General features: G+C 42.4%; 1 protein-coding gene across 1 annotated transcript in view; it reads left to right on the top strand.

The window, feature by feature from the left end:
* LOC124711499 (DNA polymerase interacting tetratricopeptide repeat-containing, protein of 47 kDa) overlaps window positions 1-12,563 on the top strand; it is a 78,532-nt gene that overhangs the window by 52,101 nt on the left and 13,868 nt on the right. The window contains exon 6 of the mRNA XM_047241612.1: window positions 8,647-8,806. Within this exon, the coding sequence (XP_047097568.1) occupies window positions 8,647-8,806 (160 nt within the window). The remainder of the gene's footprint in view (window positions 1-8,646; window positions 8,807-12,563) is intronic.

The following is a 12,563-nucleotide window of genomic DNA, read 5'->3' as shown; positions in this document are numbered from 1 at the left end:
TGTGAAATATACTGGAGATAACGTAATTGGATGGGCATTGCTGTCTAATTGTTTTGCTTGAATGCCTATATTAGAGAAGCATGGTTGGTATAAATAATGAAGTCTCTTCCTGCTAACAGATATTTGAAATATCTGACAGTCGTGTATACACTAAGCATCTCTCTGTCAGACGTGGAATACTTCTTTTGTGCTGTTGTGAACCTTTCTGAAAAATAATCTAATTGGTCTTCACTGTCCATCTTGCCACTGTTGCAGTGCAGCACCTGCCACAAAATCTGATGTGTACAGAAACAATGCAAGTTGATTGTGCAACCAAGGAAACGTCAAAAGTGTAGCATTTGCAAGATCTTCCTTGCATTTTTAGGACTGCAATTGCTTCTTTTGTCCAGTCAATGCATCTTTTGTCATTTTTAGTTGTACCTTTCAAGTAATCATTCAGGAAAGCTTGATTTTCACCAGCATGTTTCAAATGCCGGCGATAAAAATTGATGATCCCTATGAATGCCCTAAGTTTGCAAACTGTTTCAGGTTGATTCTGATGCTATTAAAATATCCAAATATGGGAAACAGAAATGTGGTTCTCTTACAGCGTCATGTATAAACGTCAGAAATGTGCTAGGTGCATTACGAAGTCTGAAGGAAATATAATTAAACTCATAAAGACCAGAAGCTGTAATAATAGCTGACTTTGGTTTATCCTTTTCAGCTAATGGAATTTGATAATATCTTTTTGTTTTGAAGGATAAAGTTTATATCATCAACGCTTGGAATCGGATGTGGTCCAGGAGAGTCCTGTCATTCAGATGGTGATAATCTCCACAACTCACCACTGGCCATTTGGCTTCAAAATTAAGTGTAGTGGACTAGCCCATTGTAATTTCAACAGATGTAGAATACCAGTATCTAAAAGAAACTGAAATTCCTTTTTAACAATTTGCAGTTTATATTCGTCTAATCTATGAGCCTTACTGTATTCTGGTGGACCACTAGACTTAATAATGTAATGCTGAACTTCGTGCTTCAACACCTTTGGTACTATGGATGGTTTTGTTAGTTCAGGAAATTTCTCCAACAGGTTAAAAAACTGGCATGTTGCATAGAGTGAGCTTACTGAGTAGCATTCACATTTGGTTACTTCTGCTGAAATGTTTAATCTGGTAATGTTGTCTATCAACTTTTTATTTTTGAGATCAGTGAGTAAACGATAATGATGAAGATATTCACCCACAATATACCTCTTAATATGTCTGCTACAGTGAATGGCCATGCAAAATTGTGTTTGAGCCCTAAATCAGTGATTAACAGCATGGAACTGTAAGTTTTTATCTCTGAACCATTTGCAGCATAAAGACTGAAGTTGAACTTTCTTGTCTTTTAAAATTGGTATAACAGACAAATGTGTACTGCTATTTACCAGAAAATATCTTTCACTATTCCAGTCGTTAAGAAACAGTCAATATTGACAGCTTGAGTTGGTTATTGGCATAGAACGCTCAGCCACTGTTTTATTTACTGTTTCTGATTTTCCTTGTTGGGCCACTGAGAAGGCTGAACATATTTTTTAGGTTTACAGCGTGTTCAAAATTTAAAATGATAATAGCAGTATTTTCCATTTTTTGTTGACTTTTGCTCTGCTTCTACTTCTTCCATGCGATCTGTGACTACTTGGTTTCCGAAGCTTTATTTATCTCATTTTCCAATTCTTCAATTCGTAACAGAAGCTCATGGACTGACATGGATGACAATGTTGACAGAATGGAGTAAACTGATGCAATTCGGATCTCTTCAACAGAGTGCATTTTGATCACACGATCTGCCATTTAAGCAATCTTGTCCACTGTTTCGTAGGATACAAGTAAAATACTTCAAATGCTACTAGGAAGTTTGTCAAGTCAAAGATTTTCAGGATCTTGTCCAACACATTATTACCAGCATAGCTAGCCTTTGTATCACCCATTTCTAAACCACTCAAAAGTTTTTTTATTTGATGCTCTTCACTTTCTTTAAATATAGTCAAAAGTCATTCTTTTGTAAGAGAATATTTCTTATCTTGTCATTTGTAATTAGATCACAGATATTTACAACAAATTATGGCTCTAGCTGAGTGAACAAATAGTTAAATTTAGTCACGTCAGGTAGCTATACCAGCAATCATAAATTGCACTTCAACTTGACAAAACCAGATGTCTAGCTTTTCTGTCCAAACAGTGATAGTTTGATCTTTACCTTACCAATTTCCAGTTTGCATTCAGAATTATTACCTTCAGGTCCATTTACCGTTGATGCTATGCATATGTCAGCGTCTCGCCAATCATGTCGGGGTCACCAATTGTTGCTCTTTACATTCATTAAGGACTCAGTTTAACTAGATTTTTCAATTTATTTTATTTTATTATTATGCCCACCAAAAAACTTCCATTACAATCACCAGGGAATAAAACCTTTCTGCTTTTTTTTCTGGGCCTTAAGACAATTATAAGAATGATCACATCAATATGAAAAGGATGTCAGAAAGTGGGCTAAAACATGTATTGCTTGTCAGAAAACGAATTATCATAACATGTTCAAACGCCATTATAACAATTTCCCTGTATTGATGAATGCTTTAAAATAGTTCACCTTGGTCTGATAGGACCAGTGCCTCCTTTGAATGAATATACACATGCATTGATAGAGTTACAGATCGAACAGAAGTAGCACCTCTTAGAGACTTACAAGTGAAAGCAATAGCACAAGCACTTTTCAATTGTGCGACCGACCATGGAAGACATTTTAACTGAGAGCTATTCCAAGTGCTATGAAAAATATGTGGTTCTAATCAAACCCAGACTACGATATATCATCCTCAATCAAACAGAAAAATTGAAAGATTTCATCGGTCACATAAAGCAGCCATTCATGCTCATGCAACTGCTAAATGGACTCTAGTAACACCTGTGATTCTTTTTGGTCTGCGGTGCTCAATTAGAGAAAACACTAATGCTACAATTGCGGAAATGGTTAATTGCTCGCCCATCAGGATACCAGGTGATATTTTTCAAGAGTGTGGCACAAAAAGGGATTCAGTCTTACCCCAATTTGTGTCACAACTGGTGCATTATATGAATTGTCTGAAACCTATACTGTTGTAACCTTTAATCACCAATAATTGCGTGGATATGTAAACACACTCACTTAGAAACAATAGCTCGTTACATGATAACAACTCAGTATCTCTTATTCGACTGCCGTGCCGTGACATGCGGCTGGCGCCGTTCGTAGCTAGGTGGCGCTCCCACACTCAGCCGAGTTGCGGAGCGCCTCTATCGCCATTTGCGCGTACTGTCGTGGCGGCACTGTTAAATGTCATGACACTGTCAAATGTCGTGGCACTGTCAAAACACTTTTCCCCCCTTGAAAAAAAAAACACTCACTTCCTTGGAGACATGGACAGTCTGGAGACATCCATGGCCTCTTGTGAGGCCCCGAGAAGATCCTGCGGAGAGACACGAGAGTATGGTCGAAAATGTCCAGGACGGAAGCTCGTGTGTGGAACGTGCCTCCTGGACGAGATGATGGGTGAAAACTCCGGAGCAGCATCCATAGGTGTCGTGGACCTGGGGGTGTGCTCCAGCGAGATGGGTCCCGGAGAAGGCGGCGTCGCGACTGGAGCCGGTTCCGGCGTACTCGGAAGCGGTAGCGACGTCGGCTGCATCAACACGTATGGTAGATCGGCAGCAGCTCGGGCTGGTGGAGGCGAAGGAAGGGGCAGTGGCACCGGCGTGGCCACCACTCGTGGGCGCATCTGGTCATAATGGCGAACAACCATGCCGTCGTCCGTACATATTTCACAAAGCCGGCGGCCGCGAAGAGCCTTGACCACCTCTGGAATCCATTTAGGGCGAGATCCATACCCTCGTGCCCACACGTCGGCACCCACTGAGTATTTTCCCGCACTAGGGGACACAGCACAAGGCCTGACAGGGTGAAGCAGGTGCAGTAGAATGCGTGGTTGGTGGCCATGCAAGAGTTCAGCAGGGCTGCGATCACCCAGAGGCGCGAAGCAATAAGAACTCAGAAGTTGCAGCAGAGCGTCATCTGTGGAAAAATCACTAAGGAATTTTTTCATCTGGCTTTTGAAAGTGCGGACAAGGTGCTCGACCTCCCCATTCGATTGCGGATGGAAGGGCGGTGCTGTAATATGATGAATCCCTTGTCCAGTACAAAAATCACGGAAGGCCTGCAAAGAGAACTGAGGACCATTGTCCGTGACGATCATGGACGGAAGACCTTCTAGCGCAAAGATTTTGGACAAAGCCAGCGTCGTCGCCACAGTGGTGGGCGACGGACATCAAACAACAAACGGAAACTTCGAGAAGGCGTCAATCAACAGTAGCCAATAAGTACCGAGGAAGGGGTCGGCAAATTCAGCATTCACCCGTTCCCATGGCTGCGCTGGATCAGACCACGGAGAGGGCATTGTACGAGGTGCAGCCAGTTGTTGAGCACACTGACCACACGCAGCAACCATGTGGGCGATGTCCGAATCAATACTGGGCCAATAAACGTGCCTGCGGGCCAGGGACTTAGTCCGAGAAATATCCCAATGGCCTTCATGCAACAGTTTGAGAACATCTTTGCGAAGAGAGGCTGGCACCACGACCCGTGGAGAGGCGCCATCCGTGGCCAGAAGAACAACACCATCACGAACAGACAGACGAAGGCGCAAGGCATGGTAGTTGCGAAGGGGATCCGATGCCCAGCCCTTGCTCCTGCCGACCAACCTCGTTGAACAAAACCGATCACCTGACACAGGACCGGGTCCCGCGCAGTAGCCGACGTGACCTGCGAACCTGTAAGTGGAAAACCCTCGACCGCATGATGTTCTTCCTCATCAATGTGGAAACAGAGTAGTTCATCACGATCGAAAACCGGCTCGGGGTCCATCGGCAATCGCGACAATGCGTCAGCGTTGGCGTGCTGGGCCGTGGGGCGATAGTGAATCTCATAGTGAAAAGGAGACAAGTATAAGGCCCAACATTGCAGGCGGTGAGCTGCCTTATCCGGAAGTGACGCCGATGGGCTGAACAGAGAGACCAGTGGCTTGTGGTCGGTGATGAGGTGAAACTTAGAACCATACAAAAAAACGCTGAACTTTTTTAGAGCATAAATGATAGCGAGCGCCTCCTTTTCGATTTGAGAGTAACGCCGTTGCGCTTCGTTGAGGATCGTGGAAGCATAGGCAATGGGTCGTTCCAACCCATCCTCATACCGATGGGCGAGAACAGCCCCTAGGCCATACTGTGATGCGTCAGTCGCCAGAACCAAGTGCTGACCCAGACGGAATGTGGCAAGACAAGGCGCCGACTGCAAATGAGCCTTCAGGCGGACAAAAGCCTGCTCACACTCGTCGGACCAACAGAAAGAAACGTTTTTGCGTAACAGTTGATGCAGAGGATGAGCTACCGCCGCCACGGATGGAATGAATTTGTGATAATAAGCAATCTTGCCTAGAAACGCCTGAAGTTCTTTGACCGTAGACGGCCGGGGTAGAGCGTTAATGGCCGCAACATGCTGACGTAGAGGACGTATACCCCACGGGACAAGTGGAAACCAAGATACACAATGGAGGGTTGGAAGAACTGCGACTTGTCCAGATTACACCTCAACCCAGCCGAATGCAAAACCCGAAATAGTGAACGCAAATTGCGAAGGTGCTCCTCAGTGGAGGCCCCCGTGACAACAATGTCATCCAGATAGTTTATGCAGCCGGGAACGGAAGCCGTGAGCTGTTTCAAAAACCACTGAAAAAGGGCCGGCGCGCTAGCGACACCAAATGGTAACCGCTGGTACTGATACAACCCACAAGGAGTGTTGATGACGAGAAATTCCTTGGAAGAAGCATCCAACGGCAACTGATGGTACGCCTCCGATAAGTCAAGTTTGGAAAAGAAGTGGCCCGCAGCGAGCTTGGTAAATAACTCCTCAGGACGGGGAAGAGGATAAGTGTCAATGAGGCTCTGAGCGTTAACAGTGGCTTTAAAATCACCACACAATCGCAGACTCCCGTTTGGCTTAGAAACCTCCACGATTGGCGATGCCCATTCGCTGGAGGTAACAGGAAGGAGAATCCCTGAAGCTGTTAACCTGTCTATCTCAGCCTTGACAGGTGCACGCAACGCCACCGGAATAGGGCGTGCCCGGAAAAACTTAGGGCGAGCTGTAGGTTTAAGAGTAATGTGGGCTTCAAAATCCTTGGCACGACCCAGACCAGCAGAGAACACGGACGAAAATTCAGAACACCCATCCAGCTGTTGATACGGAATATCCTCAGATATGAGGTGCACATCATCATCAACGGAGAACCCGAACAACTGGAAAGCATCATAACCGAACAGGTTTTCAGTGCCCGCATGATCCACCACATAAAACGTGAGGGGCCTAACAACAGACTTGTAGGCAGTGGAAGCATCAAACTGGCCAATGATAGGAATTTTCTGTTTATTATAAGTTCTCAGATTTCGCGTAACTGGAGACAAGGGAGGGGAGCCCAACTCCAAATACGTGCGGGAATTAATGAGAGTTACTGCAGAGCCAGTGTCCACTTGTATGCGAATGTCTTTATCCAGAACACGAACAGTAACAAACAACTTATTTGTTTGAGAAAGCACACAGTTAACATCCATGTCCGATGCCTCGTCCTCGTCGACGGGAACTTTAGGGGACTGACACACAGAAGCAATGTGGCCTTTTTTCCTACATGAATTACACGTGGCCCAACGTTTTGGACACGCGGCCCTGTCATTCTGTACGAAACAACGTGGACAAGAAGGAAGTGCGGAACGAGCCTGCTTCAGTGGTTGCTGTTTTCGCTGCGAGCTTTGCGGCCCAACGCGACATTGTTGACGCGAGTGAACCGCCGCCACATCGTCGTTCTCCTGTGAAACAGGCAAATTGTCCGTGTCGAAAGTTGACTGTACAGCGCCTACATCACACCGCGCGTCTATTTGCGCGCCAGCAGCGTGAGACTTTTCAGAGGATTGAGTGATGCTTAGAACTTCCGACAACGACGGGTTTGGCAGTTGTAAGGCATGTTGCCGAACTTCTTTATCAGGAGCAAGCCGTAGAGTAGCATCCCTAACCATTGAATCAGCATAAGACTCATGATGAGTGTCCGTGACAAACTGACATTTCCTACTCAGACCATGTAGTTCCGCCGCCCAAGCCCAGTAAGATTGATGGGGCTGTTTATGACACCGGTAGAACGCCACGCGGGCGGCAACGACGTGGGTGTTTTTTCGGTAATAGTTAGACAATAAGCCACACATTTCTTGGAAGGACAGAGAGGCAGGCTCCTGCAGAGGGGCTAACTGAGATAGCAGCTGATAGATCCGTGGGGAAATCCAAGATAGAAATAACGACTTACACATAGGAGTGTCGACAACGCCGAAAGCCAAGAAGTGTTGCTGCAAACGCTTCTCATAATCCTCCCAATCTTCAGCGGCCTCGTCATACGGAGGGAATGGAGGCGGAGAAGAGGAAGACAGATGATGAGTAAGTGACGTCAACAACGCCTGAATAGCAGCCGTCAGTTGTGTTTGTTGTTCAATGTGCGCTTGCATAAGCTGTTCCATGTCTGCCCCGTCACGAACACACAAATCCACAACGCAGTGAAAATATCCGACCTCGTCGCCAAAAAGTGTTGTAACCTTTAATCACCAATAATTGTGTGGATATTTAAACACACTCACTTAGAAACAATAGCTCATTACATGATAACAACTCAGTATCTCTTATTCGACTGCTGTGCCGTGACATGCGGCCGGCGCCGTTCGTAGCTAGGCGGCACTCCTGCGCTCAGCCGAGTTGCGGAGCGCCTCTATCGCTGTTTGCGCGTTCTGTCGTGGCGGCACTGTTAAATGTCGTGGCACTGTCACAACATATACAATATCCCCACAAAGCAAAAGAAACACCATTCAAACACAAGGACCTTAGAGACTCCATATGAAAGCCCAAATGAAGTGATTGAAAGCAACCCAAAATTTTTTGAAGACCAGATAAAGAATATTTCCATTGATCGATTAGAAGCTGTCTAAGTGATGAATGAGAATAATAAACACCCTGAACACAATTCAGTGAAAAACCAAGTAGAACACCAAGATCTGGTTGTGGAATTCGATCTTGATCAAGATTAGTCGAAGTCCTAAACTGACTATGCTACTGAGAAGGGGTGATGTGGGAACATGACAAATTACTATTTGTATTTTAATGTATTTGAAATATGTCTGCAATGATAATGTTGGCATAATAATATTTTTATTATTTTTTGGAATAAAACAAAAAAAGAAGTTTGTTATACCATGGTGATTGTAATTAAATATACTTGGTTTGTGCAATAAGAAAATAAATTAAATTGAAAAGTCTGATTAAATTGAGTCCTTAATGAATGTAAAGACCAAAAAGAGCTATGTTTCAGAAATGTTTCAAGTTATGTAAGGAAATGTGAGGAAATTGATGCAGCTGTAATAGATGGACAACAATCTTCCGACCAGACACTTATTTATTTATTTATTTTGTAAGGCAATTCTTATCTTTGTTTATTTATGTATGACATTTAAAGAACATACACTGGCAAATTTTAATACAAATATTCCTTTGCACACACAGGTGGTCCTGAGATTAAACTGAAACTGCTTCAGCCAATAAGTCCACACGGGGTACAGAAACGTGTGCATCTAAGTGAAGGCCGGCTGGTCTGGCCTGTTATTCTACTTTATCCTGAATTTGAGACATCAGATTACATTCAGGAGTTTCCTGAAGACTGTAGGTAAGACTGTCAGCCAATTTCCTCCCATCAAAGTAAATGCAGCAAATTTAATATTAACTTCAATGAAATAATAATAATAATAATAATAAGGTGCAATTCAGTTGTAAACATCAATAGAAAACGTGGGTTCTAGTCAGCCACAGTCATAAAATAGGCCAAATGGAAAGGCATTCTGGTTCCTAATATGAAATTATCAGCATTTTTATTGAAAATCGTCTTCCTATTAGCTACTAAAAATTGTGTTTTACCAGCACGAAACATGGAGATTGCCAAGATAGGGTGTCTTGTGTGACTCATTGATACAGATAGCCATATTGTGCAACTTCAGTGGAAGGGTACAGGATAAATTCAAGGGATCAGGAATATATAAACTTGAATGTCAAAGTTGTGATGCAGTATACGTGGGCATGACATACAGGAATTTTAAAACACAGTACAAAGAACGTATCAGGTGTTGGAAGTACGAAACAAACCATACCACATTTGCAGAACATTTAAAACACCATAACCATCATCCTACAAACATGGGACAAGAAATGAAAACAATGAGAATAAACAACCATCACAAATACCATACACAAATGCAAGAAAATTTCCACATTTAGAAAATGATTGCTGAAAACAAACTTGATAAATGAGCAAACACACATCAGTACAGGCTCCCTACTACACATGATAAAAGAAATGATTAGATAGAATCGTCCCTCTCTCACAAGCAGCTGGAAACAAAATAGCTTACCAAAATAAACATTATTTCATGCACATGCACATACAAACAGATCACAGGTACTTCAAAAATTACAATCAAAAGTTGGCAATAACATTCAATCTTTGGCAGTAACATCCAACAATCGGCAACACAAACCTAAACATTGCACCAAACCAAGTATTCAGTTCCTAGTGCTGTGAAATGTGGAAAAAAAACCCAAGTGACAATTATAAGAAGAGGAATGGTAGCAAAAATGGAACAGAAACGTAATATGTAAAAAATTGTCCATGCGACCTGCAAGTCAAATTTAAAGTATTACTACATCATAGCAAAGACCAACCACCAGAACTGTTTATAACCTATAGGTATATTGCCCCAAAATGTAAACTAAATAGTAAAATATTTACATATTCCAGGCCACTGAATAAAGGCGAAACACGTATGGCACAAAAATTGTGTTTCATTCAGTTGTAGTCAGACGGTCCAAAAAGTAAAAATTATCTATATACTCTAATATTATATAAGACTGAGGAAGACAGGACTACAAAAGTTGAAGAGTACAGGAGTTTGTCTATGCTATTATGAACAGCATAGTGAGAATTTTACAGTAGCCAAGAAAGACATGAAGCTAACTTCACTATAGTAATACAAGTTTATATGCCAACTAGCTCTGCAGATGATGAAGAGATCGAAAGAATGTATGATAAGATTTTATTTATATACTCGAGTCAGAAGCCACACAAAACTTTTACATTACATGACTGTACAATGTATAATTTGCATAATTTACAGTTTATAGTGAAACCTCTAGTTTACATTTTCAAAATTGAGGAAAATGTTAACCCCCCTCTAAAATACGAGCAAAAACATATATACTTGGCATACACGATTAAAAATTGCAATCATTTCCAATGTGTTGTATAAAATCTGCGACATATAATTGGTAAAGAAAATGTTGTTGCTGATAGCTTATCAAAGCTTTAATAATTAGTTCCAATTAATTATGAAGTATAGCTCAGGCACAAGAAGATGATGAGGAGCTTCATCAACAACTGTCCAGCTGTCGTGTATATCACTGAAATTAAAACATCACTTGACACATGGAGGAAAACAATTGTGATATGGTATGTCAACACAATGTATGGTTTGTTTACTGGCTGTCATGCATCGTCGCTGATTGGGCTCAACTGAGTGTGTGCGCCGCTTCCCTACTCCCTCATTCTTACTGCTTGTGCCCTTCCTACCACATCCCTCAGTTTGCAGTCTGTGCTGCCACCACTTCTTGCTGCTAGCCTAGCAGTGCCGACGAGAGGCAGGGAAGTGTGAGGAGTGGTTTGTTTGAATCTGATTCTCAGAGATCATTGACACGGCCGCTGGAGACTGCGGTCAAGTGTGTGTTAGATGTGTCAGAGTGATTGTGTGAATGTGAATGTGCTCTCATTTTCTGTCAAAGGCTGTAGCCGAAAATTTAGTTGTAAGAATGACATTGTCTTTTCAGCATGCCTGTCTGCGGCTCAGTAATCATCTTTACAGTGAGTTGCTACCTACCCTCATTAGCATTGATTCTCAAAGTATTTGCACAAGATATCTGTTGCATGGATTGATCACTGCAGTCTTGTTTCATCAATAAGGTGCCTGTTACACATGAATAGCTGGCCACACAAGTGAATTTCCATGATGGGCCAAAATCACAGGCCATTTATGTGGGTCTCTCTGACATATCAGGTGTGCTGATCTGAAGCCCACCATTTCCCACTAATGTACATGTCCTGCCCTTCGGATCTGGTCTCATCGATCTGCCCACAGGCTAGGTCTGTTTGTGTGGCATGATGTGGCGGATACTTGCGGTTTATCCATGGACCCAGGACAGAGATGGTCCTTGGCAGGTCAGAGGCCTTAGGTGATGTATTTCAGGGGTTGTGACTGTCTCACCGCAAGTAACATTGTACAGTGCGGCGTTTTATAGACATTGTATTTACTATAGTACATTTGGGCACTTGGAATTAGTTTATATATTAGAAAGTATGGATGATAAGAAAAAGGAAGTTGTGGCAGTCGCTGGCAGTTTGTACACTACGTTCTCATATTTCTCGAAAGAAAAAATCTCAATACCTTTAAAATAATACACATAACACAGTGGGTAATAACCAACAATAACAGACATAGTAGAACCAATATTTTATCAGCTGTCACTATAGCGTTGGTTTACACAATTCTTCCCTACCTTGTTAATTTCATTCAAGAGGCCTACTTTTTTCTGAGTTTATTTCTGAAATCAATGAAGGTATTTTAAATCTGTTTTGTGACTCCAAGGAAATGCATATTTTTGTCACCAAATGTATTTCGTTTTATTAAAATAAAATAACAACAGTGGTCTTAATGAAACACACATACCATTTAGCTTGCTTTCTCCATCTAAAAACAGGTCATTACAAAAAATGTTGATGTTAGTACTTACGATTTTTGCTCACAAGAGGGGTGGGGGGGGGGGGGAGGTTACAGAAGTCTTTACTTACCATTGAGATCTCAAATTCTAAAACTTGTCTCGAAATTAGGGAAATATATAGGAATTTCACTTGGGGAAACTTGTGGCAACACTGCTGCAGCATTTAGATGTCCTATTTTCCAACACTGTCACAATTTGGGTCATCTGGGCTTTAAGACAACACTAAAAATGATTATGTCTAGGCATGTCGGGGCCAATATGAGAAAGAATGTCAGAAATCGGGCTTAAACATGTATTACTTGTCAGAAAAATGAATTATCACGACATGTTCAAGTGCCATTATGACAGTTTCCCTGTAATGATGAACACTTCAACACCATACCAAATAGTGACCAACCGCGGAAGACAGTTTAACTCAGAGCTGTTCCAAGCACTATCAAAAATATGTGGTTGTCATCAAACCCAAACTACAGCATATCATCCTCAATCAAATAGAAAAATTGAAAGATTTCATCGGACACTTAAACCAGCCATCTGTGTCCCTGCAACGGCTGAATGGACTCAAGCAATACCCATGATCCTTTTTGGTCTTCGGTGCTCAA

This window comes from Schistocerca piceifrons, chromosome 8 (genome assembly GCF_021461385.2).
Source record: "Schistocerca piceifrons isolate TAMUIC-IGC-003096 chromosome 8, iqSchPice1.1, whole genome shotgun sequence".
In the NCBI taxonomy this organism is placed as follows: Eukaryota; Metazoa; Arthropoda; class Insecta; order Orthoptera; family Acrididae; genus Schistocerca; species Schistocerca piceifrons.
The sequence above is the reverse complement of the archived record's forward strand: the minus strand, read 5'-3'. Positions and strand labels throughout refer to the sequence as shown.